Source organism: Anoplolepis gracilipes, chromosome 6 (assembly GCF_047496725.1).
Source record: "Anoplolepis gracilipes chromosome 6, ASM4749672v1, whole genome shotgun sequence".
Classification (NCBI taxonomy): Eukaryota; Metazoa; Arthropoda; class Insecta; order Hymenoptera; family Formicidae; genus Anoplolepis; species Anoplolepis gracilipes.
In genome coordinates, this window is record NC_132975.1 from 6,782,535 (window position 1) to 6,806,728 (window position 24,194).

At 27.4% G+C, this 24,194-nt stretch overlaps 3 protein-coding genes across 9 annotated transcripts; all 3 read right to left on the reverse strand.

Moving 5' to 3' along the window:
* Positions 1–941: 941 nt before the first annotated feature.
* Positions 942–8,185, reverse strand: LOC140667078 (F-box only protein 21-like). Of its 3 annotated transcripts, none has more exons than XM_072894758.1 (9): positions 7,783–8,185; positions 6,157–6,429; positions 5,272–5,716; positions 4,998–5,164; positions 4,489–4,603; positions 3,444–3,578; positions 2,933–3,209; positions 2,150–2,345; positions 942–2,049 (listed from the first exon to the last, which is right to left on the reverse strand). In XM_072894758.1, the coding sequence occupies exons 1-8, from the start codon at positions 7,938–7,940 to the stop codon at positions 2,182–2,184; spliced, it is 1,734 nt and encodes a 577-aa protein (XP_072750859.1). In that variant the 5' UTR covers positions 7,941–8,185; the 3' UTR covers positions 942–2,049; positions 2,150–2,181. The 3 variants fall into 3 exon arrangements, with proteins under 3 accessions (XP_072750859.1, XP_072750861.1, XP_072750860.1); XM_072894760.1 differs by lacking the exon at positions 7,783–8,185 and adding an exon at positions 7,245–7,339; XM_072894759.1 differs by lacking the exon at positions 7,783–8,185 and adding an exon at positions 6,857–6,994.
* Positions 8,186–10,326: 2,141 nt separating this feature from the next.
* Positions 10,327–17,499, reverse strand: LOC140666627 (F-box only protein 21-like). 4 transcript variants are annotated; one of them, XM_072893996.1, is made up of 11 exons: positions 17,088–17,211; positions 16,500–16,603; positions 16,255–16,382; positions 15,561–15,833; positions 14,673–15,117; positions 14,399–14,565; positions 13,888–14,002; positions 12,841–12,975; positions 12,330–12,606; positions 11,547–11,742; positions 10,328–11,446 (listed from the first exon to the last, which is right to left on the reverse strand). In XM_072893996.1, the coding sequence occupies exons 3-10, from the start codon at positions 16,320–16,322 to the stop codon at positions 11,579–11,581; spliced, it is 1,644 nt and encodes a 547-aa protein (XP_072750097.1). In that variant the 5' UTR covers positions 16,323–16,382; positions 16,500–16,603; positions 17,088–17,211; the 3' UTR covers positions 10,328–11,446; positions 11,547–11,578. The 4 variants fall into 4 exon arrangements, 3 of the variants coding, with proteins under 3 accessions (XP_072750098.1, XP_072750097.1, XP_072750096.1); XR_012046797.1 differs by lacking the exons at positions 16,255–16,382; positions 16,500–16,603 and having other exon boundaries at positions 10,333–11,273; positions 11,398–11,446; positions 17,088–17,498; XM_072893995.1 differs by lacking the exons at positions 16,255–16,382; positions 16,500–16,603 and having other exon boundaries at positions 10,332–11,446; positions 17,088–17,498.
* A 2,239-nt stretch (positions 17,500–19,738) lies between these two features.
* Cin (Molybdenum cofactor synthesis protein cinnamon) lies at positions 19,739–24,186 on the reverse strand. 2 transcript variants are annotated; one of them, XM_072893993.1, is made up of 12 exons: positions 24,036–24,186; positions 23,785–23,931; positions 23,304–23,452; positions 23,036–23,223; positions 22,759–22,966; positions 22,365–22,643; positions 22,236–22,302; positions 22,044–22,158; positions 21,273–21,548; positions 20,961–21,100; positions 20,662–20,849; positions 19,739–20,603 (listed from the first exon to the last, which is right to left on the reverse strand). In XM_072893993.1, the coding sequence occupies exons 2-12, from the start codon at positions 23,813–23,815 to the stop codon at positions 20,373–20,375; spliced, it is 1,872 nt and encodes a 623-aa protein (XP_072750094.1). In that variant the 5' UTR covers positions 23,816–23,931; positions 24,036–24,186; the 3' UTR covers positions 19,739–20,372. The 2 variants fall into 2 exon arrangements, with proteins under 2 accessions (XP_072750094.1, XP_072750095.1); XM_072893994.1 differs by lacking the exon at positions 24,036–24,186 and having other exon boundaries at positions 23,785–23,945.
* Positions 24,187–24,194: the final 8 nt, after the last annotated feature.

Consider the following 24,194-nt stretch of genomic DNA (forward strand, 5'->3'; position numbering starts at 1 on the left):
ATATCAAAAACATATTAAGAATTCTTCCAAATATTTTTTTAAACTTCTTTCTTTGTTATTATGACGGCATACATATATTTTAACACTTTGTTAAAATTTATAAATAATAATTAGATACAGCCAGGATTAGGTAAGTGTCCCCAGAGTGGCGCGGGCTCGGGCGAGAGAGAGAGAGACTGCCGGGCCCCTACCAACAAATACCTCCCTTCCACCTCCAGTCACCACGGCGGAGGAAACATAGCGAAGTGGTGTCCTCACTCTGCCATAGGACAAATTCCCAAAAATTGTATAAAGTGGACCAAACACCACAGTTAGAGAGTCACCTTCTAATATCCAGGGGACTTGGGCGAGAGGGGGTGCCAGGATAATGCCGCTGGCGAGACTCGCACCTCTCTCCCCCCCCCTGCCCCAAATAATCACCAAAGTAGAATATCCCAAGGAGTTTTAGTGGGGTAAATTCGCACATAAATCGGCCTAACCCGGAGCCTGCGGGTATCCATAATGGAATTTTCCCTGGTTAAAAAAAAGTTAATTTTTTATAACTAATAATAAGTTACAAGTTAAAAATTAAATTAACTTATTAACTTATTAAAATTAATTTATTAATTATGCAAAACTATATGTTTTTACACAATATTTTTTTATATTATCTTAAATTTAATTATATTTTAAATTTAATAAGTATAATAATAATAAAGTAGTTTTTTATAAAAAAGATAATGTAAACCAGAGAAATAAAGAGCGAGTTTTTGAATTCGATTTGAAAAATTCGATTTGATAATCGATTGATCAATCGATAAATATAAAAAATTCGCTCAAAGTACAGATTTGTGAGCGTGCAAGTATTTAAAAATTATTTTAATTTGTATAAAAATAAAGATTAATTTTAATACATTTAAAATTAACAACAATTACACAATTAAAAATGTTTCTACATATAATCGTCATGCAAATTATATAAATCAAGTAAAATAACACATTTAATTCTCTTACAAATAAACCAATATGTATATACCTTATTTTAGAGAGAGCTAAAATTTAAAATATATAAAAATTTTTAATCATAATCATGCAATATACATTTTAATATCATTTTTCTTTCTCTTTCTTTTTTATTAAAATGTTTTCCATTAAAATATTTCATTGCGTTTATTTTGTGCGCACATATTATACTTGTCATTTCATTTCCGGCTGTTACAGAATCGGTGATAATTATAAACGGTATATAACATCTTATTTGTGCTATTACATTCAGAAAGATTTACGACAAAATTTGATCGCTCTTAATCACAGTCAAACCGAAATAATTTTACAAAATAACTTTTTCTATACGCAGATCGTGTGAAATGTTTTGTGAAACAGCAAAATGACGAATTTTAAAGAATTCTTCACTTGATTTTTCTTAAAAATACAAAAATTATAAAAATTTCTAAAAGTTTAAAGTCTTAAACAAAAATAATAATAATTTTTATAATCTAGCAACTACTCTAGAGATAATAAAAAAATCCAAATTAATATTAACAAATCAAAAGTACGGCAATCTCGTTGAAATAAATGTAAGATAGTTTTCGCGCAAAATAATTTAGCAAAATAAAACAATAATTGTTTTTGAGCGAATACCGACACTTTCAAGTAAAATTCTACAGACACGGTTCTGCTGTTTTCTTTACATCATTGAAACGAATTATAAAAGATTGCAATAAGATTTCCAATTTTATGGAAAGTACACATTATTCCAGATTTACACAGATGGACGTAAAGTCTGCCATGTCACTCGTGTATATACAATACTTTCTTTTGTAAATTACGAACAGTGCATTCTTTCCATGTTCTTGGGCGTGATCATTGCCTCCATCTCATCAACGAGGTTACTATTCTTCACAAGACGAGAGTTGAATTGTAAATTACAAAGTATTATATAAGCTAAGTAAAAACTTTGTTTAAGAGATCTCTAGATAACACTTAGATAAGAAAGTTAATAAAAAGAATCTCTTACGCACTGTATAATTGTAATACTTGTGTTTTTTCTACTATAAGTTTGGATATTTGCTGGAAAGTAATATAATTTAATCGATATAAATATAGTATCTTGTAAGTATGGTTTATAAATAAATAATATAATTTAATAAAATTAAATTTAAAAAATTACATTTTTAATATATTTTTAACAATTTCTGTTTGTTATTGCTTGGAAATCATATTAAGAACCACGGCGGCATCATTTGGGTAATGTTTTGCCAGCATTTCATTTGGTACGTAATAAGTGCCTTCAAATTTACAAAAATATCGACCAATCTCTGAATTATTGATCCATTTTGGTGTACGACATATTGCTTTTATGCTACCTAAAATAACAGATGTATTTTCTGTATTATGTTAATAATATAAATACATATGTGTCACAAAATATTCAACAACACGGAGAAAATTTTATATTAAAAATTACTATGATATGTAGTAACTGTGGACCATTAGGAACATTCCAAGTTAAAATGTTATGTAAAACAGTACAAATTGATGTAATTTACGTAAATATTACGTCAATTACGTCAATTTTTACAATTTTACATAGTATTTTAACTTGGAATGTTCCTAATGATCCACAGTTACTACATATCATAGTAATTTTTAATGTAAAATTTTTTCCGTGAAGGGTTTCATTACATAGGAACGTATAAGTCAGAAAATCGCAACTTTACAGGAATGAGAAAAAACATTTTAAAATTCTTTTATACATAAGAGTACGACTAAATATATCTGCATTTCCATAACTATTAGATCAATTAGTACGTAGTTCTGTGATCAGAAGTGATGTAAAAGATGTTACTGCAAGGCGTATTTTTCATTTCCTATAATATCTCCCGTTGTAATGAAACCCTCCATATAAATTTATAAAAAAACTTTTAGATGCATGCTGTTTTAATGCTCATACTTTGTGGTATATAACATATTTCGTTATTATCATGTAAAATAAGATAATGTGGATCAAATCCCTCAGAGATTGTTACACATTTACACAAAGACATAAAAGATTCTTGATGTCTGTAGTAAATTGCGTTTTGATTCTTTCTGTCGTGCCATCCAATTATGACACCAACTTTATCATTTCTTTCATCTTGATGTATAACTATCATTCCAACTGCAAATATTATTTTTTCTGACCTTTGTCTATGTTCTTTTTCTATTAAAATAGCGATACGGTCTATTAACTGAAAAATAATATTATAGTGTTACTTAACTGATGTTTTTTCAAGTAATTTATTAATTTACTTTTGTAGCATTTAAGTTATAAATAATTACGATTATGATAAATGTAATTAATATAAAATGATATGTACGATTATATATTATATTATATATTATATTATATATTATATATTATATTACATTATATTATATTATAGGATATATGTATTGATCTACTTTTATTATGTAATATCTACCAATTTGTTTTTATTTCGTCTGTCTATAACATGTCCTTCAAGTGATCGAAGTTCTCGTAGTATAGGAGTTATTTCTAAATAATTTTCGGTAAGTAAATGTTCAATATAAGGTACATAGCTCCAACAACATGCCATCTTAAAAAGAAAATATGAAATTTCAATTATAAATAAAAAATAAAAAGTATGTTATTGAATTTAAAAAAGTAATGTTTGTATAGTTGAAAATTCATACAAAATTGTACACTTTAAGGGGAACAGAAACTATTCTATATTATTGACCAAAATTCAACCTAACATGATAATATATTTGCAATTTATACACATAAAATAAGATAGGTTTTCACTGTAAGAATTGCATAGAGGAATATTTGTGAATTTGAAAAAAAAATGTCTGACGTGAGTTTGTGTTTCAATCTCGCACACTCGCACATGCACGAAAGCAATTTTTTACAGATTTAAAAAATCTTTTTTACTAGGCTTCTAAAGTCATTTTCAAAAGTTTACTAATATTCTGTTGTGTTATTCCAAACGCGAGTTCTATATCTCTTGCAGACATACCATAGAACTTTTTATATTAAATAAATATTGTTATGACGTAACTGTCATTTTTTAATTTTTTATATTAGCCCCCGCATATTGTTTTTACAAGTACTTTAATTGTGAAGAAAGATTTATCAATTTTCGTAGCCAAAAAAAAAATTTTCAAAATCTGTAATATATGTTCTGTCGGTAATTTTGGATCCCTATGATATGAGAAGATATTAAATGGTTTGTTTGAATCGCATGTTGCAGTCATCGAAAGGATATATTACAGCCCGTATTTATAAATAATAAATAAAGCTCAAGACATAAAACATTATTTCTATTAAAAGTGATTATTACTTCTGTGCTAGGGCTATTGTATCTAATAATAAGCATTTTTGTTTGAGAAGTTTAATAAAATTATTTATTTATGATAATTTTTAGTAAAGAGCAATATATTCTGTCCAATGCTGAATAAAAATAACTCCTTTAAATTAAAAATTATATATAAATAACTACTTACTGCTAGTAAAGAAATCTTTGAATATGTCTCAGAAAAAATCTGACACTTCTTTTGGATAACGATCGGCATATCCGGTACCCACTCATTGTAAAAATACTCGTCGTTGTTTGTATTACTGTAAAAAAATAAAAAATCACATACTATATATATATATATATGTAATTATTATGATACTACTAAATGTTCTTTCAAAAATATATTTTTTAGTCAATTTCGACTCAATCTTTTCTTAACAAAAGTGCTGAGAGAAGTCATTATTTATTATAATTTTCAATAAATTGGATTATAAATCTTTTGTAGAATTAATTGTAAAATTAAAAAATATATTACAGTAAAATTATCTAAAGAAGTGTAGTTTTATTATCTTTATTTGCTTCAAAGTTATTTTTCGAAAAATTCTTTGTCTCTAATTATTTATAGTTTAAGAATTATTGATGCCATGACATTTTTGTTAAGAAAAAAGATCGATTAAAACAACAAAAAGCTAACAATAAGATTATGCTTATTACTTTGCTTTCCAAACAATATGAATTAAAGAAGAACATTCATCAGCTTGAAAATCCATGTGTTCTACTAATTTGCAATGTATGCCCAATCTTCTAGCCACACTATGATATATTATTAACAAAAATGCATCTTTCCAAAATATTATATCTAAATTATTATCTTTTCTTATCTGTAATAGAATAATGAGTATTTGTAAGATATAATGAATATATATATCGTATCATAATAATATAATTGAAAATAAGTATAATATATATAATTTATAATAAAATATACCAGATTTGCTATATCTAAGTCTTCTTTATTTGATTTAATCATTGGATAGAGTAATTCATAAGAATAATCTAAATCAAAAATAATTTTATCTAATATACACTTAATTTGCTTTGCTTCTGTTTCATTCCAATAATTGCCATTGATATTATTCTGTTTCAAAAATACAGAATTATCACAAGACATCGAAAATATTGAATGCTGAGGATGTTCTTTTTCAAGATACATCAATATTTTATTCACGATTTTATCCAGTAATGTTTTTATATATGAGAAACATATATATTTATTGGGTTGATACCATTGGATCATAATAAAAATTATTTCTTCTAAAAGTTTCTGCTGTTTGGGCCGATTTATAAAGATTTTCCACTTTTCTGTCAAATTAACTCGAAGCAGATATTGAAAAATTTTTATACTGTAATATTTTTGTGTTAAATCGCCTTCTCTGAAAATATGTATATATTATAGTTATTTGATTTACATTTATAATATTATATATTCTGCGTATATTATATTATATATTCTGCGTCTATTATATTATGATCTGCGTCTGTCGAGAGAAATATACGAATGTGTATGCGCGACGGAAAAAAAGAATTATCTATGTATCAAATTATATTATCTAAAACTCTATGTATATTTAATATATCTATGCTCTAGATGTAAATGTGTGCTAGATAACTCTCTAAGTTAAGCTTTGTATTTTGGTTCACAATCCGAGAATTCAGTCCAAATTCTAGTTTCGAGAAATGTGTAGCGGCAATTTTATTAGTTATATATTTCTTGAACCAAGATCTCGAATCGAGTTCTATCATCGTGGCTTTTTAGAACACAAGACTTTTTAGAAGTACTGTCAAAAAAAAAAAAAAAAAAAAATAATTATACTGTAGAGATTGTGTAAACAAGTTTCTATTAAGTTCATCCATTAATATATAATATTTCCAAGAGTTGTTGACCAAATGACATTTTAAATATATATCTGCAATATCATTATTATAACAGTCATTATAGTAGTAGTTCTCCTCCAACAAGCTGGACATGTAATGCCTCATTTGTTTTATACATTCTATAGCTATTTTTATATGTTTTTTAAAATCAACTTGATTAAGTTTTTCGTTTCCATTTTGTTCGTCATAAACTTTCTTTGCAGAAGGCCATCTGAAATTAAACAGAAAATACTTTAAATTGGAAACTTTAATTTTTGAAAATTATACTAAAAGTAATATAGTCTATATAGATTAATTATATAGATTAATTATTAAAAAGTTGTAAAAACAGATCTGTACTAATTGCCCCTAATCTCTACGAAAAAGAGAGAGAGAATGCTTCAACGCACATGCTTGTACACACGCACACGCTTATGTACAAATATTTTCTCTATTCCATGTGTTACTACTATTATAAAGAATAAATAACTGATAAATAATACTGTTCAAGATTAAAAGAATTCGCAAAGATTCAAAATTATGACTGACTAGTTATATGTTAGTGCATCACAATCTATTAACAGCTAAGTGCTCATAAAAAAAGGAATCACCCAATTTTTTATTAAAAAAAAAGAACATATTCCATGTGAATGTCTAACCGATTCAGATTATGTGTGGTTGTGAAGGTAATAAAGTTGTGTGTTACAATGTAATTATAAAAGTTTATATGGTGTTTTTAGAATATTTTAGTATATTATTAAAAATATTCTATTCAGGCCGTGTAGACCTGAAAAGAAAAAAACATTAATAAAAGCGTGTTAAAAAGTTGATCTTTGCTAAGTGAATATAATGTAATTTGAAAGTAAATCCTCTCGACGCTTCTAGAATGTCCACTTATACATGCCATTTTTTGCATGGGGATCTTTTTGTGTTTGCACCGCGTCGCAGAAGAAACTCTTTTTAGGTTTGAATGTTTTATCACGCGGAGTGTTATCGATTCTGTTTTGCCTACACAGCAAGAATAAGTCAAAAGTTTAAAGAATTTACCTTGGTTAATTGTTGTCGTTTTTGAAAATTACATGAGTGATGTCAGAACCAAAAAAGTTGTTTGTGACTTTGGTTTTTTGAAATTTGTTTACAAAAATTATTTGTTTCTGGCAATAGAAAGACCTTCTCGAATAATTTGAGGGCACTCAAGTAATTAATCGTACAATGACAATGATTAATTTTGCGAAATGATCTTTGCGAATTAATTATTTTCGAAATGATGAAAAATGCTGTTTATCACAATTAGCGCGCGTGAGACTTCGCGTCTCAAACACTGTAATTGTATTTATATTTCGAGATGATCTCAAATAATATATGTTAATTTCATATCCAATCGAATAATTAAATACAATTAGAAGCTGTTTAAATCAATATATTGAAATGTATATAGAGATCATTTCATAAATGATCCGAAAAACGATTATTTTAGTATAAAATAGATTAGATCTTTTTTTAACTTTTGATCAGATTGTTGCAAAATTCTTTCTTAACAGACCAATAAATTAAAATAAAAACTAAATGAAAAATTTGTACATACCTTTGAGAAAACTTTTTCATCCAGAATATATTATTGTAGTTTATTTCCAGAAATTTCTTGCACGTGGAACTAAAATTCACGATATCCTTGATGCTGACTTCCTCGTTTGTAAGAATTGCTTCAATTATTTCGTCAGGTAAATTATATATTACAACCATTTTGAATAAATATGTCGAAGTACAAAAAAGTTATATTTAACCAAAATTAACGAATCTACTAGCGTTCTACAATTATTTTCGTTTCTAAGTGTATATATAAGCGTACAAAATTTATTGCAAGGCCATAAATTATAAGCGTCTATTATGCTTTCAATGTTGGTATCACATAAAAAAATAGAAAATATAAAAATAATTCTTTTCTTCTTTTTTCTTGCTTGCTTCCAGAATGAATGTTCATAAGAAACTAATGGTAAAAGATTGCAGGGCTAGCATAACATGCCACATTTTACCTACCACTACTCCTTTTGATACAGTTTAAAGGAAATTACAGTTTAAAGAATGTTACAGTTTAAAGGAAGTTACCAGATTTTAACAATAAACGCTAGATATTTCTGGAATATCGTATTCCAATAGTTCTGTATATCCTGGAATAGGAGAGAAATGTTCATAAAATGTTCAAATAATTGTGAAATATTCAAAATATTCTATGAACATTACCTGTATGTTTATTAAAGAACATTTAGTGTAAATTTTGATATATGTATGGAACAAAAAAAATGAAATAAAAAATAGAATAAAACAGTATACGAAATGATAAAAAATCAAAACATTTTGTACTTATTTGAATATTTTTTATACATTCTTTAAATATTTCAAAATGTTTTGGAATAATTTTGGGATGTTTTTCTTGGATTTTAAAAACATTTTATAAATTTTTCAGGAATATCTAGCGTTTACTGGGTTCGATGGCTTGAATTCGAAACTCTACAGTAATGTGCGAGAAAAATGTCTTAAAATTCAAAACATCTTTTGAATATACAGGCTTTAAATTAAAATTCTATTAGAGTAAACTCTACCTGAAATTAACGGAAAAATGTAGTTTTGACAATTTTTTAACTTCAAAAAGTTCGCGAGAAACGGCTTTTTTCAATCGCTTATAACTCGGAAATTATTGATGCCTCGACATTTTCGCTTAGAAAAAATTGACTCCAAATGATTTCAAGTATCTGTCATTAACATGTTTTTCACCAATTACCGGACACCCTGTATATGCTGTGTGGGTATCTATGTTAAAAGTTTAACATTGTCTCTTACTCATGTTACATAGTACAGTTATCTTCTGTTAATATATTTTTTAACATTGTTCCTATTTCTGTGTAAAACATGATCATAACCTGTCCACTTACTATTATTTTCTTGTTTTTTTATCTCTCTCTATTAAAATTCTATAAATAATTATTTTATTGTTAAAGAATAAAAGAATATGTAAATTAATTTAGAACTTTAAAACTTTTTTTAAAATTATTTTATTTTAACATAACTAAGCAAATTAGTTAAAGTTAAATATTTAAAACATTCAATTTATATATATATATATATATATATATATATACACAAAGTGTCCCAAATATATATATATATATATATATATATATATATATATATACTTATTTATTATATCAAAACCATATTAAGAATTTTTCCAAATATTTTTTAAACTTTTTCCTTTGTTATTATGACGACATACATATATTTTAACACTTTGTTAAAATTTATAAATAATAATTAGATACAGCCAGGATTAGGTAAGTGTCCCCAGAGTGGAGCGGGCTCGGGCGAGAGAGAGAGAGACTGCCGGGCCCCTACCAACAAATACCTCCCTTCCACCTCCAGTCACCACGGCGGAGGAAACATAGCGAAGTGGTGTCCTCACTCTGCCATAGGACAAATTCCCAAAAATTGTATAAAGTGGACCAAACACCACAGTTAGAGAGTCATCTTCTAATATCCAGGGGACTTGGGCGAGAGGGGGTGCCAGGATAATGCCGCTGGCGAGACTCGCACCTCTCTCTTCTTCCCCCGCCCCAAATAATCACCAAAGTAGAATATCCCAAGGAGTTTTAGTGGGGTAAATTCGCACATAAATCGGCCTAACCCGGAGCCTGCGGGTATCCATAATGGAATTTTCCCTGGTTAAAAAAAAGTTAATTTTTTATAACTAATAATAAGTTACAAGATAAAAATTAAATTAACTTATTAACTTATTAAAATTAATTTATTATTTATGCAAAACTATATGTTTTTACACAATTTTTTTTTTTATTATCTTAAATTTAATTATATTTTAAATTTAATAAGTATAATAATAATAAAGTAGTTTTTTATAAAAAAGATAATGTAAACCAGAGAAATAAAGAGCGAGTTTTTGAATTCGATTTGAAAAATTCGATTTGATAATCGATTGATCAATTGATAAATATAAAAAATTCGCTCAAAGTACAGATTTGTGAGCGTGCAAGTATTTAAAAATTATTTTAATTTGTATAAAAATAAAGATTAATTTTAATACATTTAAAATTAACAACAATTACACAATTAAAAATGTTTCTACATATAATCGTCATGCAAATTATATAAATCAAGTAAAATAACACATTTAATTCTCTTACAAATAAACCAATATGTATATACCTTATTTTAGAGAGAGCTAAAATTTAAAATATATAAAAATTTTTAATCATAATCATGCAATATACGTTTTAATATCATTTTTCTTTCTCTTTCTTTTTTATTAAAATGTTTTCCATTAAAATATTTCATTGCGTTTATTTTGTGCGCACATATTATACTTGTCATTTCATTTTCGGCTGTTACAGAATCGGTGATAATTATAAACGGTATATAACATCTCATTTGTGCTATTACATTCAGAAATATTGACGACAAAATTTGATCGCTCCTAATCACAGTCAAACCGAAATAATTTTACAAAATAACTTTTTCTATACGCAGATCGTGTGAAATGTTTTGTGAAACAGCAAAATGACGAATTTTAAAGAATTCTTCACTTGATTTTTCTTAAAAATACAAAAATTATAAAAATTTCTAAAAGTTTAAAGTCTTAAACAAAAATAATAATAATTTTTATAATCTAGCAACTACTCTAGAGATAATAAAAAAATCTAAATTAATATTAACAAATCAAAAGTACGGCAATCTCGTTGAAATAAATGTAAGATAGTTTTCGCGCAAAATAATTTAGCAAAATAAAACAATAATTGTTTTTGAGCGAATACCGACACTTTCAAGTAAAATTCTACAGACACGGTTCTGCTGTTTTCTTTACATCATTGAAACGAATTATAAAAGATTGCAATAAGATTTCCAATTTTATGGAAAGTACACATTATTCCAGATTTACACAGATGGACGTAAAGTCTGCCATGTCACTCGTGTATATACAATACTTTCTTTTGTAAATTACGAACAGTGCATTCTTTCCATGTTCTTGGGCGTGATCATTGCCTCCATCTCATCAACGAGGTTACTATTCTTCATAAGACGAGAGTTGAATTGTAAATTACAAAGTATTATATAAGCTAAGTAAAAACTTTGTTTAAGAGATCTCTAGATAACACTTAGATAAGAAAGTTAATAAAAAGAATCTCTTACGCACTGTATAATTGTAATACTTGTGTTTTTTCTACTATAAGTTTGGATATTTGCTGGAAAGTAATATAATTTAATCGATATAAATATAGTATCTTGTAAGTATGGTTTATAAATAAATAATATAATTTAATAAAATTAAATTTAAAAAATTACATTTTTAATATATTTTTAACAATTTCTGTTTGTTATTGCTTGGAAATCATATTAAGAACCACGGCGGCATCATTTGGGTAATGTTTTGCCAGCATTTCATTTGGTACGTAATAAGTGCCTTCAAATTTACAAAAATATCGACCAATCTCTGAATTATTGATCCATTTTGGTGTACGACATATTGCTTTTATGCTACCTAAAATAACAGATGTATTTTTTGTATTATGTTAATAATATAAATACATATGTGTCACAAAATATTCAACAACACGGAGAAAATTTTATATTAAAAATTACTATGATATGTAGTAACTGTGGACCATTAGGAACATTCCAAGTTAAAATGTTATGTAAAACAGTACAAATTGATGTAATTTACGTAAATATTACGTCAATTACGTCAATTTTTACAATTTTACATAGTATTTTAACTTGGAATGTTCCTAATGATCCACAGTTACTACATATCATAGTAATTTTTAATGTAAAATTTTTTCCGTGAAGGGTTTCATCACATAGGAACGTATAAGTCAGAAAATCGCAACTTTACAGGAATGAGAAAAAACATTTTAAAATTCTTTTATACATAAGAGTACGACTAAATATATCTGCATTTCCATAACTATTAGATCAATTAGTACGTAGTTCTGTGATCAGAAGTGATGTAAAAGATGTTACTGCAAGGCGTATTTTTCATTTCCTATAATATCTCCCGTTGTAATGAAACCCTCCATATAAATTTATAAAAAAACTTTTAGATGCATGCTGTTTTAATGCTCATACTTTGTGGTATATAACATATTTCGTTATTATCATGTAAAATAAGATAATGTGGATCAAATTCCTCAGAGGTTGTTAAACATTTACACAAAGACATAAAAGATTCTTGATGTCTGTAGTAAATTGCGTTTTGATTCTTTCTGTCGTGCCATCCAATTATGACACCAACTTTATCATTTCTTTCATCTTGATGTATAACTATCATTCCAACTGCAAATATTATTTTTTCTGACCTTTGTCTATGTTCTTTTTCTATTAAAATAGCGATACGGTCTATTAACTAAAAAATAATATTATAGTGTTACTTAACTGATGTTTTTTCAAGTAATTTATTAATTTACTTTTGTAGCATTTAAGTTATAAATAATTACGATTATGATAAATGTAATTAATATAAAATGATATGTACGATTATATATTGTATTATATATTATATTATATATTATATATTATATTATATTATATTATATTATAGGATATATGTATTGATCTATTTTTATTATGTAATATCTACCAATTTGTTTTCATTTCGTCTGTCTATAACATGTCCTTCAAGTGATCGAAGTTCTCGTAGTATAGGAGTTATTTCTAAATAATTTTCGGTAAGTAAATGTTCAATATAAGGTACACAGCTCCAACAACATGCCATCTTAAAAAGAAAATATGAAATTCCAATTATAAATAAAAAATAAAAAGTATGTTATTAAATTTAAAAAAGTAATGTTTGTATAGTTGAAAATCCATACAAAATTGTACACTTTAAGAGGAACAGAAGCTATTCTATATTATTGACCAAAATTCAACCTAACATGATAATATATTTGCAATTTATACACATAAAATAAGATAGGTTTTCACTGTAAAAATTGCATAGAGGAATATTTGTGAATTTGAAAAAAAAATGTCTGACGTGAGTTTGTGTTTCAATCTCGCACACTCGCACATGCACGAAAGCAATTTTTTACAGATTTAAAAAATCTTTTTTACTAAACTTCTAAAGTCATTTTCAAAAGTTTACTAATATTCTGTTGTGTTATTCCAAACGCGAGTTCTATATCTCTTGCACAGACATACCATAGAACTTTTTATATTAAATAAATATTGTTATGACGTAACTGTCATTTTTTAATTTTTTATATTAGCCCCCGCATATTGTTTTTACAAGTACTTTAATTGTGAAGAAAGATTTATCAATCCTCGTAGCCAAAAAAAAAATTTTCAAAATCTGTAATTTATGTTCTGTCGGTAATTTTGGATCCCTATGATATGAGAAGATATTAAATAGTTTGTTTGAATCGCATGTTGCAGTCATCGAAAGGATATATTACAGCCCGTATTTATAAATAATAAATAAAGCTCAAGACATAAAACATTATTTCTATTAAAAGTGATTATTACTTCTGTGCTAGAGCTATTGTATCTAATAATAAGCATTTTTGTTTGAGAAGTTTAATAAAATTATTTATTTATGATAATTTTAAATAAAGAGCAATATATTCTGTCCAATGCTGAATAAAAATAACTCCTTTAAATTAAAAATTATATATAAATAACTACTTACTGCTTTTAAAGAAATCTTTGAATATGTCTCAGAAGAAATCTGACACTTCTTTTGGATAACGATCGGCATATCCGGTACCCACTGACTGTAAAAATACTCGTCGTTGTTTGTATTACTGTAAAAAAATAAAAAATTACATACTATATATATATATATATGTAGTTATTATGATACTACTAAATGTTCTTTCAATAATATATTTTTTCGTCAATTTCGACTCAATTTTTTCTTAACAAAAGTGCTGAGAGAAGTCATTATTTATTATAATTTTTAATAAATTGGATTATAAATCTCTTTTGTAGAATTAAATGTAAAATTAAAAAATATATTACAGTAAAATTATCTAAAGAAGTGTACTTTTATTATGTTTATTTGCTTCAAAGTTATTTTTCGAAAAATTCTTTGTCTTTAATTATTTATAGTTCAAGAATTATTGATGCCATGACATTTTTGTTAAGAAAAAAGATCGATTAAAACAACAAAAAGCTAACAATAAGATTATGCTTATTACTTTGCTTTCCAAACAATATGAATTAAAGAAGAACATTCATCAGTGTAAAAATTCCTGTGTTCTACTAATTTGCAATGTATGCCCAATCTTCTAGCCACACTATGATATGTTATTAACAGAAATGCATCTTTCCAAAATATTATATCTAAATTATTATCTTTTCTTATCTGTAATAGAATAATGAGTATTTGTAAGATATAATGAATATATATATCGTATCATAATAATATAATTGAAAATAAGTATAATATATATAATTTATAATAAAATATACCAGATTTGCTATATCTAAGTCTTCTTTATTTGATTTAATCATTGGATAGAGTAATTCATAAGAATAATCTAAATCAAAAATAATTTTATCTAATATACACTTAATTTGCTTTGCTTCTGTTTCATTCCAATAATTGCCATTGATATTATTCTGTTTCAAAAATAAAGAATTGTCACAAGACATCGAAAATATTGAATGCTGAGGATGTTCTTTTTCAAGATACATCAATATTTTATTCACGATTTTATCCAGTAATGTTTCTATATATGAGAAACATATATATTTATTGGGTTGATACCATTGCATCATAATAAAAATTATTTCTTCTAAAAGTTTCTGCTGTTTGGGCCGATTTATAAAGATTTGCCACTTTTCTCTCAAATTAACTCGAAGCAGATATTGAAGAATTTTTATACTGTAATATTTTTGTGTTAAATCGCCTTCTCTGAAAATATGTATATATTATAGTTATTTGATTTACATTTATTATATTATATATTCTGCGTATATTATATTATATATTCTGCGTCTATTATATTATGATCTGCGTCTGTCGAGAGAAATATACGAATGTGTATGCGCGACGGAGGAAAAAAATTATCTATTTATCAAATTATATTATCTAAAACTCTATGTATATTTAATATATCTATGCTCTAGATGTAAATGTATGCTAGATAACTCCCTAAGTTAAGCCTTGTATTTTGGTTCACAATCCGAGAATTCAGTCCAAATTCTAGTTTCGAGAAATGTGTAGCGGCAATTTTATTAGTTATATATTTCTTGAACCGAGATCTCGAATCGAGTTCTATCATCGTGACTTTTTAGAACACAAGACTTTTTAGAAGTACTCTCAAAAAAAAAAAAAAAAAAAAAAAATAATTATACTGTAAAGATTGTGTAAACAAGTTTCTATTAAGTTCATCCATTAATATATAATATTTCCAAGAGTTGTTGACCAAATGACATTTCAAATTTATATCTGCAATATCATTATTATAATAGTCATTATAGTAGTAGTTCTCCTCCAACAAGCTGGACATGTAATGCCTCATTTGTTTTATACATTCTATAGCTATTTTTATATGTTTTTTAAAATCAACTTGATTAAGTTTTTCGTTTCCATTTTGTTCGTCATAAACTTTCTTTGCAGAAGGCCATCTGAAATTAAACAGAAAATACTTTAAATTGGAAACTTTAATTTTTGAAAATTATACTAAAAGTAATATAGTCTATATAGATTAATTATATAGATTAATTATTAAAAAGTTGTAAAAACAGATCTGTACTAATTGACCCTAATCTCTACGAAAAAGAGAGAGAGAATGCTTCAACGCACATACACAGGCACACGCTTATGTACAAATATTTTCTCTATTCCATGTGTTACTACTATTATCAAGAATAAATAACTGAGAAATAATACTGTTCAAGATTAAAAGAATTCGCAAAGATTCAAAATTATGACTGACTAGTTATATGTTAGTGCATCACAATCTATTAACAGCTAAGTGCTCATAAAAAAAGAAATCACCCAATTTTTTATTAAAAAAAAAGAACATTTTCCATGTGAATGTCTAACCGATTCAGATTATGTGTGGTTGTGAAGGTAATAAAGTTGTGTGTTACAATGTAATTATAAAAGTTCATATGGTGTTTTTAGAATATTTTAGTATATTATTAAAAATATTCTATTCAGGCCGTGTAGACCTGAAAAGAAAAAAACATTAATAAAAGCGTGTTAAAAAGTTGATCTTTGCTAAGTGAATATAATGTAATTTGAAAGTAAATCCTCTCGACGCTTCTAGAATGTCCACTTATACATGCCATTTTTTGCATGGGGATCTCTTTGTGTTTGCACCGCGTCGCAGAAGAAACTCTTTTTAGGTTTGAATGTTTTATCACGCGGAGTGTTATCGATTCTGTTTTGCCTACACAGCAAGAATAAGTCAAAAGTTTAAAGAATTTACCTTGGTTAATTGTTGTCGTTTTTGAAAATTACATGAGTGATGTCAGAACCAAAAAAGTTGTTTGTGACTTTGGTTTTTTGAGATTTGTTTACAAAAATTATTTGTTTCTGGCGATAGAAAGACCTTCTCGAATAATTTGAGGGCACTCAAGTAATTAATCGTACAATGACAATGATTAATTTTGCGAAATGATCTTTGCGAATTAATTATTTTCGAAATGATGAAAAATGCTGTTTATCACAATTAGCGCGCGTGAGACTTCGCGTCTCAAACACTGTAATTGTATTTATATTTCGAGATGATCTCAAATAATATACGTTAATTTCATATCCAATCGAATAATTAAATACAATTAGAAGCTGTTTAAATCAATATATTGTTGCAAAATTCTTTCTTAACAGACCAATAAATTAAAATAAAAACCAAATGAAAAATTTGTACATACCTCTGAGAAAACTTTTTCATCCAGAATATATTATTGTACTTTATTTCCAGAAATTTCTTGCACGTGGAACTAAAATTCACGATATCCTTGATGCTGACTTCCTCGTTTGTAAGAATTGCTTCAATTATTTCGTCAGGTAAATTATATATTACAACCATTTTGAATAAATATATCGAAGTACAAAAAAGTTATATTTAACCAAAATTAACAAATCTACTAGCGTTCTACAATTATTTTCGTTTTTAAGTGTATATAAGCGTACAAAATTTATTGCAAGGCCATAAATTATAAGCGTCTATAATGCTTTCAATGTTGGTATCACATAAAAAAATAGAAAATATGAAAATAATTCTTTTCTTCTTTTTTCTTGCTTGCTTCCAGAATGAATGTTCATAAGAAACTAATGATAAAAGATTGTAGGGCTAGCATAACATGCCACATTTTACCTACCACTACTCCTTTTGATACAGTTTAAAGGAAATTACAGTTTAAAGAATGTTACAGTTTAAAGGAAGTTACCAGATTTTAACAATAAACGCTAGATATTTCTAGAATATCGTATTCCAATAGTTCTGTATATCCTGGAATAGTAAAGAAATGTTCATAAAATGTTCAAATAATTGTGAAATATTCCAAATATTCTATGAACATTACCTGTATGTTTATTAAAGAACATTCAGTGTAAATTTTGATATATGTATGGAACAAAAAAAATGAAATAAAAAATAGAATAAAACAGTATACGAAATGATAAAAAATCAAAACATTTTGTACTTATTTGAATATTCTTTATACATTCTTTAAATATTTCAAAATGTTTTGGAATAATTTTGAGATGTTTTTCTTGGATTTTAGGAACATCTTATAAATTTTTCAGGAATATCTAGCGTTTACTGGGTTCGATGGTTTGAATTCGAAACTCTACAGTAATGTGCGAGAAAAATGTCTTAAAATTCAAAACATCTTTTGAATATACTGGCTTTAAATTAAAATTCTATTAGAGTAAACTCTACCTGAAATTAACGGAAAAATGTAGTTTTGACAATTTTTTAACTTCAAAAAGTTCGCGAGAAACGGCTTTTTTCAATCGCTTATAACTCGGAAATTATTGATGCCTCGACATTTTCGTTTAGGAAAAATCGACTCCAAATGATTTCAAGAATCTGTCATTAACATGTTTTTCACCAATTACTGGACACCCTGTATATGCTGTGTGGGTATCTATGTTAAAACTTTAACATTGTCTCTTACTCATGTTACATAGTACAGTTATCTTCTGTTAATATATATATATAGAGGGTCCCGAATATATATATACTTATTTATTATATCAAAAATATATTAAGAATTCTTTCGAATATTTTTCAAACCTCTTTCTTTGTTATTATGATGACATACATATATTTTAACACTTTGTTAAAATTTATAAACAATAATTAGATACAGCCAGGATTAGGTAAGTCTCCCCAGGGTGGAGCGGGCTCGGGCGAGAGAGAGAGAGACTCCCGAGCCCCTACCAACAAATACCTCCCTTCCACCTCCAGTCACCACGGCGGAGGAAATATAGCGAAGTGGTATCCTCACTCTGCCATAGGACAAATTTCCAAAAATTGTATAAGGTGGGGCAAACACCAGAGTTGGAGAGTCACCTTGTAATATCCAGAAGACTTGGGCGAGAGGGGATGTCAGGATAATACCGCTGGCGAGGCTCGAACCCCTCCCCACCCCAAATAATCACCAAAGTAGAATATCCCAGGGGGTTTCAGTGGGTTAAAGTCGCACATAAATTGGCCTAACCCGGAGCCTGCGGGTATCCAAATGGAATTCTCCCTGATTAAAAAAAAAGTTAAATTTTTATAACTAATAATAAGTTACAAGTTAAAAATTAAATTAACTTATTAATTATGCAAAACTATATGTTTTTACATATTTTTTTATATCATCTTAAATTTAATTATATTTTAAATTTAATAAGTATAATAATAAAAAAATAGTCTTTTATAAAAGTGATAATGTAAACCAGAGAAATAAAGAACGAGTTTTTGAATTCGATTTGAAAAATTCATCGATTTGATAAACGATTGATCAATCGATAAATTTAAAAAATTCGCTCAAAGTACAGATTTGTGAGCGTGCCAGTATTTAAAAATTATTTTAATTTATATAAAAATAAAGTTAATACATTTAAAATTAACTAAGTTAAGTTAAAAACTAATAAATTTTTAATTGTTTAATTTAACTTTTAATTTTTTAACTGGTTACTCAACCCTGGATACAGCATACGAACTCAATAAAAAAAGTATATTAAAAATGCCATGAATTAAATAAAGATATAATAAATATTATTACCATTAAATTCAACAAACTGGAAAGAGCTCTATAGAAGAAAATAAAATAGAAAAATAATATATTTATAAACTAGTTTAAATCTAAGAGCACGTTTAGAGTGTATTTAGACCTTAGCAGAAAAATTATGTTCTATCTTTGTTTTTACTCACTAAAAGTTGAACAAGGATAGAGCACATTCATAATGCTAAAACATGCTGCTTAAACTTACAACTTTTTAATTAAACTAAAGAAATCTAATGTTTTTTATAGTTTCATAATTTTAATAAAATTTTACATATTTGTAGTAATTCAATGTACATCAATAATATATTTTGTCATTATTAAATATATCGATGCATATTTATTATAAGATTTTATTATTATAAATCCCAAATAGATTTTTTAAATTGTACTCTCAAAAATTCGACACAATCTCTCTTTTATTGTCGTACATATAATTTCTGAGATTAGAGATATGAAATTGAATAAAGTCACTAACTTTCTAAGTAAAGCAACAAATCTTTGCACATCTTTACAACAATAATCCATGCTTGGTTGCACATGGAGAGATAAAATATACATTATATCTAAATGTAGTAAAAAAATTAAAGTTTTATATTATTAACATGGATGTAAACTGAAACTTGAATTTGCTTAATATAATTAGAGAAAATTAAAACCCTGATTAACGAATTTTCGAAGTCTGTTTAACAAAGATTTGAATCTTGCTTAACGAACATTCGAACGAAAGAAGATAAAGGAATATATATCATTTTATTTTTACGATTATAAATGTATATATGTTCGTAATTTTATTTAGAGTAAGAGAAAAAGATGAAAAGAAACGGAAAAAGAAAGTTATTTAAAAACTACCTACAAAAGATATCTAAAAAATAATTTGCTCATATAATAACAAGAAATAAAAAATTAAATATATTTTTGATCGCGATATCTTAATTACTTAAAACCGATAAGCATCGCTGGTGCAAGATCGTCTTTATTCAGCATTTGTTTCTCCGCTGTTCGTCCCGGTAGCATTAAGAGCGCATTAGCGCCTTTACAACTAAGTAGCTTGCTGCTGATTTGGTTTCCCGTGCTGTATGCTACCGGGAATCCTTCATTGTCATTCCATTTCAAAATCACTCTTGCGTATTCAGGGCGCGGATCCAAATTATATGGTGACATCAACTAGAATATATACATCATGCATTTCCGTTTCGCGGAACGTAAAAATAATCTTACAAACCTTAGCTTGTACTACGATGGATTCGGAAAAATCACCGCGCATCTCGTTTAAAAGAGGTAAAAGGAATAAACGTGCGGTAACAGTAGAGGATACTGGATTTCCTGGCAAACAGAGAAAATATTTCTTTCTTCCATGATACATACATGTCGCAAATGTCGTCGGCTTCCCTGGTTTCATATTTACACGACCTAAAAGAAAATATACAATGTATTATCTCTAAGAAATCTTTAATTTCAATGTAATCTTTCTGAGAAATCTTTAAGTATTTAATCTTGATAAGTAGGAGAAAGTTAAGATACCAAAATGCATAGTAGCTTCGAAATATCTCTGTAAAATAGGTTTCAACATATCTCTATCGCCCATGGACACAGAACCTGTTGTCACAAGTACATCCACTTTTTCTATAGCTTCCTGGATTTTGCGCACCATAGTAGACTCACTATAAAATAATAATTATATTAATGTAATGTATATATATATAACATACCCATATATTTATAATTACAATATTAATAAATTAAATCGTTTAAATAAAATTATAACAATAAATTAAATAATTTAATTATTATAACAATTTGTGCAGAAAACATAATAAATTTCGATTTACTTACTCATCAATCGCAATTCCAAGATCCAAAGGATTAAAACCATTTTCTTTTAATAACGTAATTAAAGTTATTCTATTGCTATCATAGACATGTCCTGGTCTTAAAAATTCTCCAGCTTCTTGTAACTCGTCTCCAGTAGACAATATACCTACAGACGGAAGTTTAATAACTGTAACTTGTTTGCAGCCACAAGCTGCCAGAAGTCCTATCTCTGCTGGACCAATACTTGTGTACGAATTTAAAACTAAGCTTCCTTTTTTTATGTCGGAACCAATGGGTCTGCAACAACATGTGAGAAAATAAATAAATATATGAATCAATAAAATTTGTAACTCCGCCTTCGTGAGGTGCGGCAGCAGTCGACATCGCCGGTCCCGGATAAAGGAGGAGGATTTGCAGGCGAGGCTAGCGAGCTGCCTGCAGTAAAAGAAACTAATACTCTTAGAATCAAAGAGGCAGCCTCGGATAGGATGGATTGTGACGGTAACGACAGGGCAGGACCACGGAAAAAACGATTACGAAAGCCAAAACTAATTAGAATTGCAACATAGAATAAGATAGCAAAGGAGGGGAAGCCAAACGCTACAAGACCTCCAGGAAGACTGCCGAAACGATGGCGCGAGGCCTGGACATTGACGTCGCAGGATTGACGGGTGCGGATTTGAGAAATTACAGGACAAAGTCCTAAATTAAGAGGAAGAAGAAGAAGAAGAATAAAATTTGTCCCAAAGAAAATATTAGTTAAAAAATTATGAAAAATAATGAATTATATACCTAATATCTTGTCCTTCTTTTGGTTCAGTCATTATTTCAATCACCCTTTCCTCCATATTATCAGGACTCTTTAATATTAACCTTGTATCCTCAACTTGTACAACTGCTGTTGCTTCTGCAATCGGAAACAAAAATGACAGTGAATCCTTTATAGGGAATAAATCAATATAATTTGCAGTTAAAATCACTTACTATCGGGAATGGGTGCTCCGGTATTCACACGTACACAAGTGCCAGGTTCGAGGGAAGCTAGCGTGGACTAAAAGAATTTTTTCTTGTAGCTCTAGCTTGTTGCAATGCGCACTTATTATTACAACTTACTGTAGTCCCTGCTTTTACACCACATAGCACCTCTTTGCTACCTTTTCCATCGCTTGCTAATATCGCATATCCATCTTTAATAGAAGCTCTAAATGGTGGTAAATCACAATTAGAATATATGTCTTTGGATAATATTCTGCCATACGCATTATTTGCGTTTATAATTTCAACTTCTCTTTCCTTTTCTACAGAATTACGAATCATTCCTACTGCTTCCTTTACAGAAATCATGGGAAATGGAGATTCTCTGAGACGTGTTGCTACATTTTCGAAATTTATCTGGAATAAATTAATTAAAAATGCACAATCTCTCACGTACACATACATTATTTTACTAGAAACAATAATTATATATGTATATAATAATTATTGTTTATAATAAAAAATATCTTACCAAATTTGTGCAAGACTTATCATGTAAACAAGATGCAATATTTTGTTGCACAACGTTATGTGTATCCTTAATTTTTGTTTTGTTATCTAAGATCAAATCTACCGCATGTGGTATCGCAGGTGCAATTGCATTCAAGCATTCCATTGCACCTTTACTTGAGCCAGGCAAATTAATGATCAATGTTTTATTTCGTATTCCGCATACAGCTCTGAAAATACATTTAAAATATAAAGATTACATATTAAAAAAACTACAAACTGAATAAAAATAACTTTACCGAGAAAGCATAGCCATTGGTGTTACTTTCAAACTTGACATAAGCATTGCTAGAGACATTCCGGGAGCTTCTTTATGTATAACTTTTTTAGTAGCCTCAGGTGTAACATCTCTCTCAGAAAATCCAGTGCCACCAGTAGTGAGAATAACATCGGCTTTATTTCCATCACTCCAGTCAATTAAATATTTCTGCATTGTGCAAATATAATAAATTAAAATATCAATATATTATACAAAATAAAGTATATAAAATATATCTATATAGCTACCATTATTAAAGCTTCCTCATCTTGTACAGTTGCGGTGTGAGATACTTCTCCTTTAAGTAAGTTTCCTATTGAATCTTTATTGTTGATAAGTGCTTTCAGTCTAAGACCACTTTCGTCTACTTTCTCACCACTTGCACAGGTATCGCTTACTAAATAATTATAGTAGAATAATATATATATATATATTAGAACTTTTTTTTAAAGAAATATATAAGAAGCAATACTTTATATATATAATATATATTTGCAATTTAAGTCGTCATGTACAAATAATCATTAGATAACTGTATAACATAAAAAAATAGTCATTTATACTTCTATTAGAAGGTAATTATTAATAATTAAAAGTTGTAAGTAAAATACATTACATGTAACCTCAAACATATATGTAAGTTAAAAAATTGTATCATCTTTCATTAAAAGAGACTTTTATTAATGTATATATGTTAATAAAGTGTATATATATGTTTACAATACATACCAGTTAAAATTGCAAATCTTATTAGCCCCATTTTTGGCAATCTTTTCAATAGTCTTTTGACAAATAGGTAACCAATCTCTCATTTGTAAAAGTCAATGATAACCGATCATGCAATGATAGGTGTATTATGCAAAACAAGATAAAAGGCTAAAAACGATTACATGCAAACTTATAAAGATAAGAAAATATGTGTATGTATACTATATTATATAATATATACACATATTAATCCTTTATGAACACATACATACATAAATTTCATATATGTAACATAATAGATGATTTATGCTGCTTCATAAAGTATCATCAGCAGATGAGAACATGATAAATGATGCATCTCTATTAATTCACTTTCTTTTTCTTCTACAAAAATGTAAAAATAGATTTCCAATCCTTCAATCACACTATGC

What these genes read in the sequence shown, in the direction of transcription:
- LOC140666627 (XM_072893995.1), bottom strand. Translation starts at nt 17,245, where the DNA reads ATGGTTGTAATATATAATTTACCTGACGAAATAATTGAAGCAATTCTT. An exon ending in CATATTGTTTGGAAAGCAAA is followed by an intron (nt 14,003 to 14,398) that starts GTAATAAGCATA and finishes ATTTTTTTACAG; the next exon opens with TAATACAAACAACGACGAGT. An exon ending in CAAAGATTTCTTTAAAAGCA is followed by an intron (nt 12,976 to 13,887) that starts GTAAGTAGTTAT and finishes TTTCTTTTTAAG; the next exon opens with ATGGCATGTTGTTGGAGCTG.
- LOC140667078 (XM_072894758.1), bottom strand. Translation starts at nt 7,940, where the DNA reads ATGGTTGTAATATATAATTTACCTGACGAAATAATTGAAGCAATTCTT. An exon ending in CAAAGATTTCTTTACTAGCA is followed by an intron (nt 3,579 to 4,488) that starts GTAAGTAGTTAT and finishes TTTCTTTTTAAG; the next exon opens with ATGGCATGTTGTTGGAGCTA. An exon ending in GACGAAATAAAAACAAATTG is followed by an intron (nt 3,210 to 3,443) that starts GTAGATATTACA and finishes ATTATTTTTCAG; the next exon opens with TTAATAGACCGTATCGCTAT.
- Cin (XM_072893993.1), bottom strand. Translation starts at nt 23,815, where the DNA reads ATGGGGCTAATAAGATTTGCAATTTTAACTG. An exon ending in ATGAGGAAGCTTTAATAATG is followed by an intron (nt 23,224 to 23,303) that starts GTAGCTATATAG and finishes TGCACAATGCAG; the next exon opens with AAATATTTAATTGACTGGAG. An exon ending in CGGAGCACCCATTCCCGATA is followed by an intron (nt 22,159 to 22,235) that starts GTAAGTGATTTT and finishes TTCCGATTGCAG; the next exon opens with AAGCAACAGCAGTTGTACAA.